This window comes from Amphimedon queenslandica, unplaced genomic scaffold, assembly GCF_000090795.2.
Source record: "Amphimedon queenslandica unplaced genomic scaffold, v1.1 AMPQUscaffold_13522, whole genome shotgun sequence".
Taxonomy (NCBI): Eukaryota; Metazoa; Porifera; class Demospongiae; order Haplosclerida; family Niphatidae; genus Amphimedon; species Amphimedon queenslandica.
The window spans coordinates 1,785,464-1,805,112 of record NW_003546242.1 but is presented as its reverse complement, the minus strand read 5'-3'; the positions used below and the strand labels follow the sequence as shown (position 1 = coordinate 1,805,112).

The 19,649-nt window shown below is 33.1% G+C and overlaps 3 protein-coding genes across 5 annotated transcripts; 1 reads left to right on the top strand and 2 right to left on the bottom strand.

The window, feature by feature from the left end:
- Window positions 1-2,110: 2,110 nt before the first annotated feature.
- Window positions 2,111-7,030, bottom strand: LOC109586177 (uncharacterized). Of its 3 annotated transcripts, XM_020002370.1 has the most exons (13): window positions 6,998-7,030; window positions 6,406-6,945; window positions 6,103-6,278; window positions 5,858-6,055; window positions 5,589-5,760; window positions 4,128-5,450; window positions 3,975-4,076; window positions 3,240-3,911; window positions 3,081-3,193; window positions 2,880-3,029; window positions 2,645-2,819; window positions 2,539-2,598; window positions 2,111-2,484 (listed from the first exon to the last, which is right to left on the bottom strand). In XM_020002370.1, the coding sequence occupies exons 1-13, from the start codon at window positions 7,020-7,022 to the stop codon at window positions 2,147-2,149; spliced, it is 4,044 nt and encodes a 1,347-aa protein (XP_019857929.1). In that variant the 5' UTR covers window positions 7,023-7,030; the 3' UTR covers window positions 2,111-2,146. The 3 variants fall into 3 exon arrangements, 2 of the variants coding, with proteins under 2 accessions (XP_019857929.1, XP_019857992.1); XR_002186891.1 differs by lacking the exon at window positions 2,111-2,484 and having other exon boundaries at window positions 2,645-2,743; XM_020002433.1 differs by lacking the exons at window positions 2,111-2,484; window positions 2,539-2,598 and having other exon boundaries at window positions 2,665-2,743; window positions 2,820-3,029.
- Window positions 7,031-7,411: 381 nt separating this feature from the next.
- Window positions 7,412-12,773, top strand: LOC100641994 (selenide, water dikinase-like). The gene is made up of 14 exons (XM_011408608.2): window positions 7,412-7,468; window positions 7,520-7,585; window positions 7,637-7,691; window positions 7,941-8,040; window positions 8,301-8,334; window positions 8,394-8,544; window positions 8,610-8,721; window positions 8,769-8,859; window positions 8,908-8,950; window positions 9,001-9,078; window positions 9,521-9,628; window positions 11,021-11,110; window positions 12,348-12,406; window positions 12,456-12,773. Exons 1-14 carry the CDS (start codon window positions 7,460-7,462, stop codon window positions 12,567-12,569), a joined length of 1,110 nt encoding a protein of 369 aa, XP_011406910.2. The 5' UTR covers window positions 7,412-7,459; the 3' UTR covers window positions 12,570-12,773.
- Window positions 12,774-13,596: 823 nt separating this feature from the next.
- On the bottom strand, window positions 13,597-17,447 carry LOC100641869 (origin recognition complex subunit 1-like). Its single transcript, XM_020002204.1, has 10 exons — window positions 17,068-17,447; window positions 16,591-16,683; window positions 16,436-16,537; window positions 15,998-16,172; window positions 15,043-15,150; window positions 14,830-14,979; window positions 14,280-14,554; window positions 14,143-14,230; window positions 13,969-14,005; window positions 13,597-13,884 (listed from the first exon to the last, which is right to left on the bottom strand). The coding sequence occupies exons 1-10, from the start codon at window positions 17,220-17,222 to the stop codon at window positions 13,706-13,708; spliced, it is 1,362 nt and encodes a 453-aa protein (XP_019857763.1). The 5' UTR covers window positions 17,223-17,447; the 3' UTR covers window positions 13,597-13,705.
- Window positions 17,448-19,649: the final 2,202 nt, after the last annotated feature.

The window sequence follows — 19,649 nt, the reverse complement described above, 5'->3', positions numbered from 1 at the left end:
TATGCTAGCTAAGCCTAAAGGCTCTAATGTACATTGTATACTCTCTCTCTCTATGACTTATAATAATCAGTAATGATATTAATTCTTTCCTAGCTCTACATTCCGACTATGTAGTCCTTGATCCAAAATCACTCCCAATTTCTATTACTTTTTTGATGCATATTATACAAAGACTATGTACAAAGTTTGAGCTGTTTCCAATCAAAATTAAATTTTTTGATCAATATTCAGAGTTGCTAAACTATTATAGTACAAGGTATTCCATGAAATACTTTCTTAAAAATTTATTACAACAAACCAAAGATTACAAATCCCTAGAAGTTGAGAAGTATCTCCTGAAGATTGTGCATTAACATAACCACACATTCACTGAGTTTTATTTTAACAGTTAGTGCAAGTGGTCACTAGCATAACTCTTGTAAGTTAATACAAATTATTAATGATGATAATCTGGCACTGAATAATTCTAGTTAGGAGGAGATAAATTTTGGTGAATTTGGCATTTTGTTAGCTGTTCAGCAAATTAAAACCTGCCTTTTTGAGCCTTTATCCACATTTTAATGGTACATGGCAACGAATTTGCCCACTCAAAACCTGATAATTATCAAAATTTTAGAAATTTGTCAAAATTTGTCTCTTTTAAAAATTACCCGCTATACAGTATTTGCCACAATATAACTGGCTGTTTTGATGCATGCTCAATGAATGATTTACATGTAGATGTATGACCTTGTTGAAATATCAGTCATTCCCATCTGTTATCAAGCGTTAGAGCTCTTTTGTAATTGAAAGATTGGAACAGTTGCTCAGCATCAGTTTTAAGAAATTTACTGTGTACTTTCTATTGATTTTAATTTTTATATTATAACAGGAAGATCAATTGACTACACTAATACTTAGTGATTGCTGCCATACAATGAAACAAATGGTTAGTTCTATAGTGATAAAAATAATAGTAATAATGTTTCAATAATAATAATTATAAGTGTTGACAAAAGTGATGAAAATTTTAAAATGTACATGTACATGTACATGTATAGTTTTATTGTGATCAAAAGTCATGTTCTACTTGTGGGACTGTTTCTGAAAATCTTTAAAAATGTTAAAAATGTAAAAAGTAAGAAAGCTTTTACTATTGTATGTCTTTTGTCTATAGCAACTCTCACTTTGTGGTTTTTTATTTTTCATCCTCCCTTTTCTCTTTTTCTCCTTTTTTAAGTATTGGTAAATTTGCAATGTTGAGCATCAAAGGTTATCATGGACTCCTGGCAATGAAATTGTATAAAATCTGGTCTGGACAAAATCAAAGTAACATTTGTGATTTTAGATATTAATGTAAGCATGGAAAATTTTTTTGCATTTTACAATTTTGTTTTGCACAAGTTATGTATGTAGTTACAATCTACCACTGATCATAGTATCAAGAGTAGATATACTAGCTATCTACATGTACTCTTGATAGTATATATGAATGACAATGTCCAAGTATGGGTTATAGTTGCTTTTGTGGGTTCACTTATTCACAGCTGTAAAAATAACAGGGAAACTCTGTGTAATATGTGACTATTAATATGCCACAATCAAAGGTCATAAGTCATAACTTCAGTTGCAACAAAAATGAGAGTCATGAAAGATTGCTCTCTCCTTCTTTTAACTGTATTAGTTCTTCAAGTCATTCCTGTACTGACATTAAGCAGCAGCAGGTCAGACTCAACCTTATCTCTTTCCCTAGCTCCTTCACCCTCTCCTTTCATGAGCAGTGAAAATATACCAGCCACTTCTCCTACAAATGAGGCTACTAGTGATACTCCATCTTCACGTGGTACAATAGCAACAATTGCTGCAGTTCTTACAATTATAAGTGGTGTCATATTTTTGTTGCTTGATATCCTTTGTCTTTGGTTGTATTGTCAGAAGAAGAGAGAAAGATGCTAACAAGGATGATTAATAATTGACATTGTACTATTAAAATAGGTCTCTATTCCGTACTTTTAACTTCAGAATTATTATTATTACTATATTATTCTAATTAGGATGAGCTTGAGCAAGCCTCAAAGCATCTTGTGTGTCTGTTTGTTGATAGGCTTGTCTGCTATTTTTAGTATTCTAAATTTTTTTAAATAAATAATTGTTAAATATAGGACAACTAATTGTTTGTGTAATTATGAAAAGACACTTCCAAATCCATTTTATCAGCAATTTCTTTAAAAGCTTCTTTTCCTTTTAATATTTCAATTAAAGTAATTATTGCCTGAGGCTTTGTAGTAATTGTACATTTAAGAGCAAACAGCAGTGAAGCACATCTATCAAGTATTGGTCTGCCAGCATTCATTGACTCAGTGTAAGTCTCATCAGTAATCAGCTTTTTACTGTATAAGCTTGTAATGATAGCCAAAAGATTACTTGGAGCTGCCAGGATTTCAGAAAGTGTATCCAAGTGATCTCGTAGAACCTCTGCAGCTGGTTTGAGCTGCCTTTCAGCTACTATAATGTTATAAATTATTATACTACTATAGTGACTATATAATTAAAATATACCTGGTGAAATTGACCCTGATGGTGATGCAATAGTTCCAGCAGGTTTTTGCTGAAAGTCACCTAAATATAGATCTAACTTAATAAACTAACTCACAATAATACTAACCCATTGTTAATACAACGTTTATTTCCTCAGTGTCAGATTTTATTCCTTGCATTGTGATGGGATAACTTAATTCTTTAACTGCATCTTCATCAGGAGTGGCTGTGATTGTGAATACACATTTTGGAAATCGAGGAGGAGACATGCTGCCATATTTATCAATAAGATTTTGGCTTACCTATATTGTAATCATTATAATTACATCATTTTACATGTCACTATTAATTTAAGTCCTGACTTTTGAAGGTTTTTGATGAGGTCTCACTGACCATCCTTTAGGACATTTTCTATCATCAAGTTGCAACTCAATGCATCCATCATGGCAATTTTCAAACTCAAAAGCTATTTCCATATTTTCTTCAAAGCTCTTGAATACCTTTTTAATATGCTGTTTTAATCAAAAATTAAATGTATACTGAGAACATAGAACTTATTATACCTCTACTAGTGCATTTAGATCTTGACAAAGTAGAAATCTCATCAACCATTCTCTTCCTGTTTTTCTAACCTCATATATTACTTGACCAAAGTAAAGCTTAACAGGTGACTCATCTACAATTTATACAATAATATTACCAAGGACTCCATACATTTTTACCTTCTAATATCTCAACTGGTATTTGTATCATCAACTGATTTTGTTCTGATGCATCAATTGTTCTGCTTGAAGATAAAGGAATTTTCTCAAGTGGTTCTTCAATATTAGGAAAAGATTCTTCAACATTAGTTGAAGACTGTGATGATGATGAAACTGAGAGAGATTTATGCTCTTTTTTATGTGATAAATTTTCTGTGCGATATGGATGCATACGTGTTCTTCTCCTGCGTTTCATGACAACAGACCACTTAGAAAACTTAGCAATACTTATGCTACCATATCTGTTGCCAATAGAAAATTCTCCGCCATCTACTGTATTAAACTGGAAAGGTGGCTGATTATTAGTTGCAGTAGAAAAACTAAGGTAGTTGCTATGAGCTGGTGTTGTTATGGAGACACAATGCTGTACCTCAAGTTTAACAGGTTCAAGAAAAGGCTTGGAGAGGCTTATGGCATATACTGCACTAATAAGCTCAGTATCTTCAGGAAATACAAAATCTCCTCCTACTAGAGCATTGATAGTTATCTGTACAGTTTCAGAGGGTAGCACTGCTCCTTGTGGTATTGTTATCCTTATACCATATTCCTCCCAGTTAACTGACAGTGACTGGTTAGATCCACTTTGAATAAGAAATGATTTTTTATCAGCAACGTGTACGCCTTTAAGTTCATCTAAATCAAACATAATGACACAAGAATTAAAAATTACATGCATAAATTATGCTGATTTAATACCTCCTGTCTCGGGTAAACTTTCAGAAGTTTTTTCATTGCATTGCTCTACCTTCTGTTTTGATGGCATCATAGGTACTTGCTCCTTCTGTTCATCAAATATTACTGCAAAAAGGAAATTAAAATTATCAATAATAAAAAATTTTAAGTACATACTTTGTGAGGAATGAAGTAATCTGATTTCCTGAATTTTCTCTTTAGCTCTCTCCTTTTCAATCATACATTTATCGTTCCCTTGTATTTGATGTTTATATTGTTGTATTTGCTGCAGTAATTGTTGAATTTCTTTATCTTTTTCTCTTTGTTCCTTACATATCAGCTGATTAAGAATTTGTATCTCTTTTTCTTTATCTTCCAACTCCTTCTTCATCTTTTGCAACTTGTGATCATAATTTTGTAATTTTTGCTTCATTTTCGCCTCGTTTTCTTGTAGCTGAAGTTGATGATACTTTTTGTTCTCTGAAAGTTCCTTGTCTTTCACCTGTAACTGTTGAATATATTTCTTTTCATTTTCTTTTAGTTGAAGGTGACATTGCTCCTTCTCTGCTTCTTCTTTTTTCAAATGTTTTCGGTATTTTTCAATTTCTGTTTCTTTTTCTGACAACTGTAGAGAATGCTTTTGTTTTGTCTCGGTCTTATCTTTCTCAGTTTTTTGCAATTTTTGGTGATATTTTTGTTTTTCTTTCTCTTTCTCTAAGCTCTCTTGCTCTTTTTCTTGTAATTGCTGATGGTATAGTTGTTGCATTTTTTGCTTTGAAATTGCATCAGCCTTCTCCTTCTCTTGTAACTGATATTGGTACTTTTGTATTTCTTGATAGCATCTTTGAATTTCTAGATCTTTCTCAGCCTCGCTTACTTGCACTTGTTCCAACTGATGGCAGTACTCTTGTATTTCTTGATTTCTTTCTTGTAGCTGATTAAAATAATTAAGTATTTCTGCCTCCTTTTGTTGTAGCTGTTGAAGATATTCTTGAATTTTTAGTGCCTCCATTTTTTCTTTTTCCAACAACTGGTAATGATAATTTTGTATTTCTAGATCTTTTGCTGCCTTCTCTCTCTCTAGCTTTTCCTGTAATTGAAAACAGATTTTTTGTATTTCTCGCTCCTTCTGTGCTTTATTTTCCTGCAATTGATGATGATATATTAGCTCTTTTTCTTGTAGTTGAAAACTCCGTTCTGCCTCCTTCTTTTCCAATTCTATTAACAACTGCTGCCTATGATCTTGCTCTTTCCTTAATTGTTGCTTAATAGCTTGTGTCTCTAGCTCTTGTTCTTTTAGCAATGTTTTATATTCTGTAAGTTGGTGCCCTTGCCATTCTTGTGCTGAGCTGGGTAATACTTGCACTAATTTCTCTTTTTGTTTCTGGTGCTCCAGCCAATGGGTTCTTCCTAGTTGCAGTTGCTGATAATACGTACTCTGGTACTGCTGATTATTTGATAGTGGTATATTTTGTACTATAATTTTTTCATTATTGACAACTATAAAAATAAAAGGGGGAATTTATAATGAAGAATGCAATAATAGCTTGTTTCACCATGCTAGTAATAATGCAAGATACAGGTACACTGTATAGACTACTTAGATAAAACATTGCAAAACTTAATACCAGTACATACTTAGACTTTTTATCACTGTTATGTATGGAGATGGAACCAGCTCATCAGTAGTAACTTCTCTTTTAGAAACAGATGCTCCTCCAACAGTTATGATCCAGAAACAACGAGGACTCAAAGTGAATACTGAAAGGGAATGAGCCCATCTCTTACTAAATGAGTGATGTATACCTAACTGTTAATAGAAATAATCATAAAAGAATTAATACCATTTTGTGTCTAATGTTGAGACTGATCAATCACAACTTCCGTTCAATATTAAAAATTCATACTTTTGTCCAAGTTGTCCAGGTGCGTTGAGTAGTATTAAAGATCCAGCAGTCATCTAGCATGTCATTATTATTATTCATCCCACCACATATCACCAGCATAGGGTAGAGTAATTCAGTTACAATAATAGCACTTGCATGATTAAATCTACCCACAGGCCATTGGTCAATTGCTTCAGGTTTCTTTATATACTGCCATGACTAAGAAATTAATGATTAGCAATTAAAAATAATTTATTTGAACATACCACAGTGCTGAGCGATAAGTCTATGTTTAATAAATACATATTAGCAGTAGCCTCAGTCTTATCATCTTGTACAATTCCGCCAAAAAGAATAGCTCTTGTGCTGCTGATCTTCTCAATGATAAAACCATCAGCAGGAGGTATGCATTCACCAATGATTAATATATTGCCCCATTTTCCTGCATAATAATGAAAGACATATGGCCCATTAAAGGATGTACATTTACATAAACATCGCACTGAATAGCTTAATCAACAGTCAATCAAAACGATGGATCTACATAATCATCAATTAATATTACTAACCTGATGATAAATTATACATTGAGTGCTCATTAGTACGCCATCTTCCACTATGTAGCTTGGACTCAATATATTTATAGTCAGGTAGTTGTACAGCTGGTTTAGATCCTATTCCTCCTATCATTAATAAATAGTGTTCTCTGTCGTGTTCAAACGATAACATCCCCCCACAGCCTCTCCTCATAACTGGTCTAGTTGCATCTGTTAACTTTAACTCTCTCCATCGAAGACTAATGGTATCCAGTTGTGTAATACTGTTGTGAAAGCAGTTGTCATGATTGCAATAGCCACCAAAATAATACAAATAGTCATTTATTGCAGCACAGTAGTAACCAGTGACTCCTAATGGAGAAGTACCAGTAGTTTCTCTAGCAAACCATTGACCAGATGAGGCAGTAAAGTGTTGTATAGTATTAGTAAATTTCCTCTTCTCTATACTGTCATGTACTTTAGGCAAACCAGCTTGATCACCAGCCCACACAAATAATGAATCACCTACAGTTGCAGCACTATGAAAAAATCTTGCTTCTAATCCAGGGTAATCTATTAATGATTGCACACATTGGTTAACAAAATTGTTAGGAACTTTGAATACCTAGTTTTGGTTGCTGTTTTGCCATGATGTAACGCAATCACGTTCACGCACATTCCTTTGTTGGGCGTTGCCCCATTTATGGCCAATTAAAATGGGCTGCAATGATGTAATGAATAATATAATTGATCTACACAGCTACAGAGCCAATAGTAAAATCATGCCTGAATCAGCAAAATTACCCAAAATGAACGAATCGAAATCTATCATTGCTGATCATGCCTGATACTCTGGCCTGAATCAATGCAAAACCATTTCATGACTGAATTGCAGCTGATTTCATGATTATATCGTGAGTAATTGCCCAAAATGCATGATTCAATACTGACTTAATGCATGGATACTATCCATGCTTCACGACTGACTCAGGCTAGGCATCAATCCTAATTCAGATTTTGACTATAATTTCAGTATAATTATAATTTATTGCCTGTGTATGTGGGTGTGGTGACTCCTCCTAACAAGATGTCGGAAGTGAGCCTGGGACAATCACAATTATTTCGATTCACTAATAAAAATTATTAGGTTTCTTTGTTTGATCCTGTTAGAAATGGACTGGATAAGAACTTTAGGCTCACTAATTGTACCAAAGTAATGAGTTTTTTTTATATTTATACATTTTTATTGGACTCTTTATCATAGTTGAAAGGATGAGGTTGTAAAGTCCCTCAAGAGGATCTCATGAAACTCTTGGAAGGTATCAAATGGCCTGGCTAATAGCTAATGATTTTAAATTTTGCCAATATGCTAAATTTTTGTTGGTGGACATGCATAAATTTGTGGCCACGTCTCATTAAGAAAGCACATAATTGTTCCAAATGTTCTCTTATTATTAAAATGTCATGTTTGACTACAATTTTCTCCTTCCAAAATTACCAGCTATAAGTTCGTCAATATTTTACACAGTCTATATGTATAACTATAGTCGGCAAATGTTTTTTATTAGGACTAGGTCAACCTGATGGAGAGGGAATGGGTATTGGTTTAGACAGTTGTGTCATGAAGACCAAGATAAAAGGAGTGTTTCTTATTCAAACTACTGACTTGTATCCTCTCCATTTCTTAAATAGATTATTTGAATTTTGTCATATTTGTGTGAGCTTTTTGATTATGCTCACTATTTATTGTAGAGTTACAGACCACATGTGATATTTTGAGCCATTTGTAAACCCTTGATCATTACTCATTTGTGATTTTAAAATTTTTTATGTTTAGCACATTTGCATGGCTAATATTTGTACTGTATTATTGTACATGTACATGTACATGTACACAATCTATTTTAAAACCACTTAACTTTCTTTAGCTTTTATCCTTTGGTTAATGATCCATATATGCAGGTAAATTTTTATATTATAAAGTTACCTGGTACCTGGTTAACTGCATAATTTTTCTGCAGGGGAAAATTGCTTGTGCTAATGTATTGAGTGACCTTTATGCTATGGGAGTCGAACATTGTGACAATATGCTAATGCTGTTAGGTGTTAGTAGTCAACTATCAAAAAAGGAGAAAGATGTTGTGACACCACTGATTATTAAAGGATTTAATGGTAAACTGTATGAATGAATGGTATATTACACTCACTTTATTTCATGCATGTATGTGTACTTTTAGATTTATGCATTGAAGCAGGCACAAGTTGTAATGGAGGTCAGACTGTTATTAATCCATGGTTTATTATTGGTGGAGTAGCATCTGCTGTTACCATGAAAGAAAAGTTTATAATGTAAGTGTTGACCTTGTCCAATTGTGTGAATGATATTTCCATTTCAGGCCTGATCAAGCAATTGCTGGTGATGTGCTTGTTCTGACTAAACCATTAGGAACTCAGATTGCTGTAAATGCTCATCAGTGGATAGAAACAGTATGTGATATACTTTATAATTTGTGTGCTCATGTACATGTATTATAGCAACAGTGGGAAGAATTTGAAAGTCTTGTTACCAAAGAACAAAGTAATGAATAAGAATATGCTACTTGTACGCTTAATTTATTTTAATTTTAGTCAAATCAGCTTACCTTGCGGCTATGTACTCAATGGCTAGATTAAATAAAACTGGAGCAAAATTGATGCACAAGTATGGTAGGTTTTGATGGCCACTAATTGGCATAAGTAATAATTATTAATTATTTGCAATTTTGGGAAATTTGTACATTGTATGTTGCAAATTTTACAGCATACACGTATACATGTACATTGTGTGTTTGTGTTTTTGTGCCATGTACATGCCTATGAATATTGAATTTGATAGTGACTATGTGCACATTAAATACCCTCTATTTGGATTTTTTTACTATGATTTTAATGTTATTGGATGAGAATTTTGCAAAAAAATTAGATCTCATTTATAATTATGTCACATTCAATAATACATGACACAGTCTTGTTGCCTAAAAATTAAATCACAGCAAAATTTTAAAACACAAATTTTTTACCGCATAAATTTCCTGATTTATTGTAGTTTGTTGTATGTACATCGTGCATGTAACATTGAATCGGATCATACTTTTACTTTTTACAATAGGAGCTCATGGTGCTACTGATGTAACTGGATTTGGAATTTTAGGCCACATTCAGAATTTAGCTCGTGCACAGAAGGAGTCCGTTTCATTTGTTATTCATTCTCTTCCAAGTAAGTTAAATGTGGGGCATAACTACAGAATTAATTGGCACTCATAGTTAAACAAAATCAAACCACTAACAAAATACATGTCTATTAGGCTTGAGTTTTTTACTAATACTATAATTACATTATATTTTTGTGAGACAAGGGCACAATAGAATGATAGTGAAATAATAGGTTAAATGAATTGTTAGTTCAGTGCAATCAATGTAAGGCATAGTTTTCTACAAAACATGCTAACTTGTTTGCTAAGTTCATGAGCCAAACATCATGCTTCATGAGCTGACGAACACTATGATAATACTTATTTATATCCTGCCTAAGCCAAACTTCAAAGACGCCACAGTGCTGATAAATTCATTTGATGTTTGATATAAGCACTGCTGTGGTTAACAGTCAATATAACAAAGAAATATACTTTAAAATAATAAAATATAGTGATTTGAAAAAAGAACAATAAAAATAAACTTGTCACTCAACAGAAGAAGGGCTTCAGTAAGTACATGTAAGTATAATGGAGATATGACAATAGTGCTGGTCGTTTTGCTACAACTACCGACGCAGAGTTGGAATCATTGAGCGTCTATAAGATGCCAGATAATTTGGCCAGAAGCAGCGTTAATACTCCTAGGGGTCTTCTTTGAGCTGTCACTACTGTGGAAAGTACTATTATGTTTCGTTTCAATGTCTTATCCTTATCAAAGCAGCCATCTCCTTACCTCCTTCATATCCCATGGGGTCTGGTAAGTAGCACATGGCACCTGTGCATGCGCAGTATGTGAAGTTTGGCTTAGGCAGGGACATAAATTTGTTATAATACCCCTACAAGGGATATATCACATTTATTTGCATCTCGCCCTCGGGCTCAGTGCTGATAAATGTGATATACATGTATCCCTCGCAGGGGTGTTATAACATGTACATGGCTTTTTCAGCAATTTTTAAAATTTTAATGAGAATCAGCTCAAATTTTCTACTCAATATAAGTGTATATGCATCAGAAAAAAAATATAGAGTTAAAAAATTCTCTTCTTTTCATTTTTTGAAAAATTTGGCCAAAGACTGTATAGTATGTATTCTATGGCCCAATTTTGAGCAACTCTAATAACTCAAAAATCTAGTTTTGATTGGAATCAGCTGCTTAAGTTATCTATACAACATATGAACATAAGTACATGTATGCTTATTTCTAGTGATTTTTATACCCTGTACTATAGCGTTCCAAATATTTGTGCAATTTTTGATATCATTGACAAGAGCACTATGCTAGAATTTTATGAGAAACCCTGAGGCTTGAGTAGCCTACACTCATTCACCCACATCTGCATTCATGAATCTGATTGCATTTAAAAGCATATATGCATGTACATGTATGTTTTTGGATTTGTATATTTACTTTAGTATTGGATCATATGGATGTGGTTGCCTCGAAAGCTGCAGATAATGGTCTGAACTTCAAACTAAGAGAAGGATTCTCAGCAGAAACATCAGGTAAAGCTCTAGAATGGGGCGTTTATAAGATATCATTAAATTTAAAAAATCCATGATTACCCAGTATAGAGGGAGAAAATAGTGTTCAAATGCACTATTTCCTTCCTACATAATGGTGTGACTAGGCACTATTATACACATTATACAATTTGACCTATTTATGTAGGCAGAAATTAGTGCCGAGCACTATCTTGTCCCTACAATACTATAGGGAAGAATTAGTGCCTGCTGCGCTATTTTGTCCCTACAATACTATAGGGAAGAATTAGTGCCTTATGCACTGTTTTGTCCCAATTAAAAGTACCGTACGGGTATAAAATTTCGTGTGGTATTAAATTTTGTGGATTTTGTGGGTGAGTTCTCAACCACGAAAATTAATACCGTACGGTTGGTAAATTTCGTGGGGTATCAATTTTCGTTAATTTCGTGGTTAATTTTTATCCACGAAATTTTAACCCCTACCCACCCACACATAAAAACTAATTAATGGGCCATGCAGAGCTCTAACTACCATTTCCAAGCTAGTGGAGGAGCCAAAGTCTTTGTCTATTACTCCATATTCCACTATAAGCCATGTGTTGGAAGCTAGCCCAGTATATCTAAGTGAAAAGAAGTTTGCTAACTGCCATCCACGAATATTTGTACCCACGAATATTAGCTTCTAAGGACATTTTGGAGAAAACATGAAATTTTGGACCCTTGAATATTACCAACCGTACGGTACCATGGAAATGCTCACTATGCATGCGTAGCACATGAAAATCAATGACTTAATGCAAGTGCACGTGCAAAAACGCGAAATTTAACACCCTCAAAATTAAAGAATTAAGAGCTTTTCACTAAAACACGAAATTTTATACCCACATGGTATATCATTGGGGGGGGGGGTGGCAAAATAGTGCAGCAGGCACTAATTTTTTCTTGTAGTATTCTATGGAAGAATTTGTGCTTGCTGCACTTTTTTGTCCCTATTATACTACATGGAAGAATTAGTGCCTGCTGCACTATTTTACCCTTATTTTATTTGGGAGAATTTATTTGTAAAACAAAAAAATGTTATTAACATAATTACACAATAATGTGTATAGTAGTGCTTAGTCACACCATTATGTAGGAAGGAAATAGTGCATTTGAACACTATTTTCTCCCTCTATAATCATGTATTTTTTATTATTTAATGACATACTCTATGGATCCTCTAGAATGTAGATAAATATTGCTGCTAATTACTTAATAGGTGGTCTAGTCGTTATACTTTCAAAAGATAAAGCTGAATTGTTTTGTAAAGAAATTGAAGTAAACCAGATTTTCTATTTGTTGCTCTAAACCATACATCTATCATTAGGAAATTGATAAAGTCCCAGCATGGATTATTGGAGATGTTGTACCTGGCAGTAGAGAAGCCTCCATTTCACCAGATATGAAAGTTATCAATGTACTGCACAATAACACTCTCTAAAGTTTGTAATGAAGCTTTATTACATGTATGTCTCTTGTACATGTGCTTTGATGTGAAGTTTTGTGGCTAAATCAATCACACTGGTGCTGCAAAACAGATGTTTCAGCAAAGCTACATGTATAAGACTAAATATTTTATTGAATCTTGTTGTTAACTATCATGCTTATCAGTTTTGTTTTTAATATAATAATTATTCTCAAATTATGTGCTGTACTGACTCATCAATTAAATCTAAATTTAAACCATAGAGAAGATTTTACCCCAAGCCTAGATCTAGTCAGACTTTGACACATTGAAGCAACTATGTACTCTGTAACGTCACATAACTCTGGATTATGATCATACACAGGGCCAGAAGCATATCCAGGCTCTGTAGAATCATCACACAACCCTTCGTTAAGGATGCCATTACTGGCAGATTCTATGGTATTTAAATACACTAGAGACTCTGTGGTATCAAGCTGAGAACCATACTTAACTTGGGTTTATGCCTAGACCATTTTTCTTTCATTAGCTTTCTGAGCTTCTTAGCTGATGTTTTATATACCTTTTAAGTTAGGCATCAATAATAATTAATAGTTTTATAGTAGTATAGTAATAATAATAATATTATCATTATTTTGGCAAATTTATAATTCCTTTCACCAGTGTTGTAAATTGTACATGCTAAAATAATATTAGACTAATTTTCTAGCCCAACATGCCATAAGTATGGCGACTGGAATTATGAAGTTGCTAAAAGTTAATAAGAAATTATTTAAGTCCAATTATTAGAGTCCAATTACACCTAACAATAGCTCCTTCACCACTTCAATATAATGTAGCTGCTATTGATGTTGCATAAATAGACATTATCATCACGAGCCAATACCATATGAACTGTAATTTTTAAACATTCATGAACATGCAATTTTAAAAAGAATACATGTAGAATTTAAATTGCCACTGAGTTGACTCCAACTGAAATTAAATTTTTACAAATAAAAATCAACAATAATAATGCATAGATATACATGTACATGTAACAAATAAATATATAATATTATTTGATAAAACTTAAAATCAAAAACATCAAATCAACGATGGTGGGGTGTATTAATGATCAAATAAATGTTGCATACATAGTTCTTAATTTTTTAATATTTCAATGGCACTGCATTTTTTAAACCAAATTCTACATCCTCTTGTGACATGTTTAGTCTTATTTTTGAATAAATTTGCTGATGATTCCCACTAGTTTCAATAAGTATCACTCTCATTGACCAGAGTGTCGTCGCTACCGAGAGGATTTCTCCATAGGATAGAGGTTCATTGCCTAGAGTGTTAGAGAAGGAAGGACAGCAATACACAGTAAAATTTAAACGAAAAGAATAATATTAATAAAGTGGCAAATGTATACCTTCGGAGGTGAGCAAACTGTTCATTCTAGATGTAGTCTAAAAGCAAAAAATTATATACATGAATATAAATAAAAGACGATATAATAAAAAACATTACACGTAGTGTAAAAATTTATAAGTACACCACATACACCTTAGTAGTATTACATGCATTACAATGGCATGTTGCTTACCAGTTTCAATGTTGTTTCCTCCTGTTCAGTTGATTTAAACTCAGCTATAAGAGCTTGTAGAAAGAACCTCTGATTAAATGAGGAATACCTAGAGTGAAACAACAACAACATCAAATACAAATAACTATTGGTCTCACTTCACTGCCATTATTAGCGGTGAGGAGAATAGCTCTTGTATGGCACTACTAACTTCCATCATGCCAACAAGACTCTTTCCTTCTTCCTCTGCTATCTCTGTTGCTCTCCGACAGATATCAAGGGCCCTGCGCACGTCTCCAGTAACTGAAGCAACTTTTCTTGCAACCAGTTGGACAGCATCAGGTTCAAAGACTTTAAGACCGACCATCCTGTTAGTGACAATCTGCTGCAGGTCATTGAAAGTGTATGGATAGAATGTTAGTCTTGTGAAACCCTAAGAATCAATGTGTTGTGAGTGTAAATGAGTGAAAGAATAAATGAAGGAAAGGATGGAAATGACTATAGCACATCAAGTAATTTTAGGGGGAATTTTTGCAAATTGGCAGCCACGTGCCTTTCAGTACAGTGGGTTTTATTTTGCTGAACGGCAATTACACGTAAATCTACATGTAAAATTTGCCCCTCCAAAATTAAAAAGGAAATTAATAAAACTGCAGTGCACATAGTAGCTGTACTTGTACATGTACGTGTATAAATGAAATAACTCACCAGTCTACTTGAGATTCTACTGGACATGACTCTTTCTGGGAGATCCATAGTATTGGAAATTGCCACTACTATTAGTTTAGATTTGGGACGACTAGTCCACTCAAATAAGTTATATATAACAGACTGATTCTTATTACACAACATGTCCAGCTAGATTGAATAAAATGAATGTACTTAATATACATGTAACACATGTAATTCAATTACTCTTACTTCATCAGCTAGTAGTACAATTGGCGACCTTTGCTTGTTTGTTGTATTGAAATATTCAACAAGAGAATCAGCAGCCTTACTAGCTGAAGCCTTCTCACCCGTTAGTTGCTATGAAAATTAGAAAACAGTTTTTACAAAATGCCTCATTTCAATCAGAATCAATTCTACAGAACATGTATATACATCAGAAAAAGAAACTATTAAGCAGAGAATTCTCTCATAGCCATTTTTGGAAATTATTTGCCAAAATTTAGTCATTTTTGGAAAAAAACTGCCATGTTACTAGACTTTGGCCCAATTTTTGAGCAGCTTTAAAAAATCAAGTTTGATTGGAACCAGCTCAAACTTTCTATGCAACGTAAGTACATGTAAATGTACATGTATCAGAATAAATTATATAAATGGAGAATACTCTCCTTTTCAATTTTGGCAAAAGTTGACCCAAGACCATGAGCTACAAGAACATAAAAATTAAAAAAATTAAAAGAAACCAGATTAAGTAGAATTCCAGACCAAATTTGTAAAAAAAGTAATATAAACAAGGACAAGTACTATTTCAAACGATCAATGACCTGCACATAGACTATTGGAGTAGAATGGTGTAAAAATTAGCCTTTTAATACCAGCCAAGATTGAGATACAAACGAACAACTGGATTGTGAGAAGATGACTAAGATGAAAAAAAGTGGCTGAACAAAACGTTTGCCGATTTTATACTTTCTCTTAGACAAGGTTTAGAGCTACTCTAGTGGTACCAATGAAGTCCTCTGGTCAAGATAAGGTCCTCTAAGAAGTCTGGTAATCATAGGAGCTCACTTTCCCGGTATAACAAAGCTGCAAAAGTCATGGCAGCCATATTGTTTTGGGGTGAATCCTACTTAGTAACGCTACCACGTTACTAATAATATAGGGGCTTTGGCAAGATTTTGAGTAACTTCAAAAATTCATAAAATACCTTTAAAATCGATACATAGGCTTCTTTAGGCTCAGTCAATTTGAGTCCGTTGACCTCGATGAACTTAAAATGAGGCAATGTCCTATCCTTGGATGACTTCTTAATCAAATGCTGTGATACCTCATAGACAGTAGCTGTCTTTCCAGTGCCAGGCACTCCAGATATATAGATACACCTATTGCAATAATAATGTAACGTAGAACAATGTAACCTCTATAATAAGGATACTGACACCTTTATAATGAGGACATGTTGTAATGTCCCAATTTGGTACAAAAGTAATATAAATAAGAACACCTCTGTATTAACTATAAAGGACGGTAGAGTGGCCCTTAATAAAGAGGCTATACTGCATTAATAATAATAATAATAATAATAATAATAATAATAATAATAATAATAATGTGTGAATGAGGTGCAGCTGGTTATATAATTTACCCTCCGTTTCTCTGAATCAACTTGCTCTCAATAAAAGTACATATATTTGCGAACTCTTTCTCTCGACATGTGATGTTGTCAGGAACTGAGGAAGCGTGCAATCTAGTGCGGAGTATACATGTAAAATACATGTACAAATGCACACATACATGTACCTGACTTGAGCTACATGTATTTCCAATGGTTTTCTTCTTCCCCTGACCGTAGCCAAAGCCGGTCTGAGCGGAATGACAACCCCACCCTTCCTTCTAAATGAAGTAACGACTGATAGTAAATAGTAATTGTAAAGTAATAGAAGTAATAGTAATGAAGGCTTATGAAGCTAGGGTTTCTCGTGCAATAGTAATACTGTATACCGGTTTATTTTCGTGGTGAAAAATTTTCAAGAATCTTGTATTTCTAAGATTTCATGGAATTAATTTTTGCAAATCACATGCAGACTGCACCACATGGCAATGGAGAGCAGAATTTTGCAGTGAAAAATTTTCGCGAATGATCAGACCCGCAAAATTTGCAAAAATATTTTACTACGAAAATAAACTGGTATACGGTATATACATTTAGCTGAAATTTTAAAGTACTGTAATAGTAGTAGTAGTAATAGGAAAAATGGCAATTATAATTATAATTACGAGGTTGATTCAGGAGAATCAGGACGGCCACGCTTTCTTGATAAGGGCCCCTTCTCCTTTTTATAAACCCCTGGCTCCTCCAATGCTATATCGATATCGTCACTCTTTTTGGCTGATCTGAGACTTCGTCTTCTAATTCTGAGACTGCTATCCATGATTGATGATAATTATACTACCGGATTGAAAAGTGATCACGTGCACCCACGTGACTACTGACTATCGTGGCAATAGAAGAGTCGATTTGAGCATGAATAACCGTCACTGTATTTGATTGTCTATGTATTTGAAAGCTACAAAAGTTTTATTTCTCTTATTGTAAGAAAGTGTGTGGTTTTTGCTCGTGACTTCATTAGAGAATGTCTAAACTTGAGTTATCTGAGGTAATTTTAGTATATAATTGTTGTAATAATAATAATATGTTTCATGTATATACATGTATTTTGAAGGAAAATGTGAGGGATTTGTACGTTCATGCCAATTGTTTGACATTTATATACATGTATTATTATCAATTTGACAAGTCAGTTAGACAGGTGGGGTTTGGGGCACTGCATGAGACAGTCTGCAGTTCTGTTGGCATTACTCATAGTGATAGCTAGCAGTAATAACCAGTTGACACTAAGTATATTCATAAAATTTTAAGTATATTCATTGTGATACATACCGTAAATAAAGTAAAATTTTCCTGCCGCCATTTTGGAGTCCTAGTTTCAATGGTTTTCTATGGAGCAATCGTGGAGAGAGCTTATTCTCCAAAAACTGCTGTATTTATTAGTTACAGCAATCTTGCTACTGCTTACTGACCATCATCCAGTGTCCAGAGTTGGCTCATGGACTTTAATAAGTGCCACTAGTACCTATGGAAGCAAAGATATTGCTTTCTCCCATTCTACTCGTAGTAAACTAAGACTCCAAAATCGCTGTAGGAAAATTTTACTTTATTTATGGTATCACTTAAAATTCTATGAATATACTTAGCACCAACTGGTCTATAACCTTGCAGTCTTTAATCAGCGATAGTCTCATTATACTGATCCATTATCCATAACCTTCTGATTAAGTATTTGATCTATTGTTATCATTGTTACTATTTTTATTATGATTAGACTATTCTGGTTAAGTATTTAGATCTGTGTTTTACATCCATCTAGCTTTTATGATCATATTTAGTGCATTCTCTCTTTCTTTCACTTTGACTCTCTTTTGTCTATCCTTTTTCTTGCTTGATAATTTTTTCTGTGATATCGTGTTGGCTAAGCTCTTGCACATTATAGACTACAGTAACATAGCTAGTATGTACAACAATGTATGATTTATCAAAAATTTATAGTTAAGATACATTGATGGTTGACCTACAAAAATTAAAGAAATTATTTTAGCACACTTAAAAAGTGTGATGAAAGATGTACTACAGTATGGAAATTCTAATAATAAAGTAAATTTATCCTCTGCTATTGCCATTGCAAATTTACACACCCCACTTCACTAGCGCTATTTTGATTATTTTGAAAAGGATGAAGTGGTAGCTATAGCTATCTTTATTTTAACTTGATTTTGTCTTTTTAAAATGTCATATTCACATGCAAACAGTACTACATGTATGATTGAACAAAATGCAGAGACAAATTTATTTACTAATAGGCAACATTAAAAAAGAATTGAACTCGGTCTACAAATTTGATACAGAGTACTAACTTTAATACTTAGCTGTATCTACAGATGCTAAGATTAAACATATAATTATTTTAGAAACAACTGCACAAGTTAGGAAAGGATAACTTAATAGTCAAAATAATAATGATACATAATGCACCATTTACTTTATACCAAAAAATGCTAATTTTTACATGAGGAAATAATTTTTATATTTAATTTTAGTAAAAAATAAAAACCAATGTTGTGGTTAAATTTTTTGGGCATGATGTTAGCTACATAGACATTAGACATTTGAGTTGTATGATGTCTCCAATACAATTTTTACAGTTATAATCAATGATTTGTGTAGATCTACATGAAGCTGCTACACTTGTGTTGATTAATTAATGCTAGCATTGTAAGTAAAATTAACTGTAATTTGAATTTGATTTATTTTAGTTTAATTATTTTTAAAGCTTTTGTTTAAGTTGTTCTCGTGAAGAATAATATTTTAATACACAATGAAAATGACAAAAAATTTATATCTTAGACTAGTTATACTATAAGTATTTGATTATAATCATAACAACTACACACCACATATTCCACTCTGCTCCTGCTTTTATTTTTGAATTATGTGGTTCTTGTGTGAGCTGGTCTTTAACATGGAGTTACAGATGGCATGTGATGTTTCAAGCAATTTGGAAAGCCTTAATTGACCATTACTCATTTGTGATCTTGAAATTTTTGGCATATGCAGCATTTGGCTAATTTATTTATTTATTTTTTACTCTATTACTGTACATGTACATGATCTATTTTTAAACAACTTAACTTTCTTTAGCTTTTATCCTTTGGTTGATGATCCATATATGCAGGTAAATCTTTATATTATAGAGCCATTTATGTGATAGGGTATGCCAGGTACCTGATTAACTGCATAATTT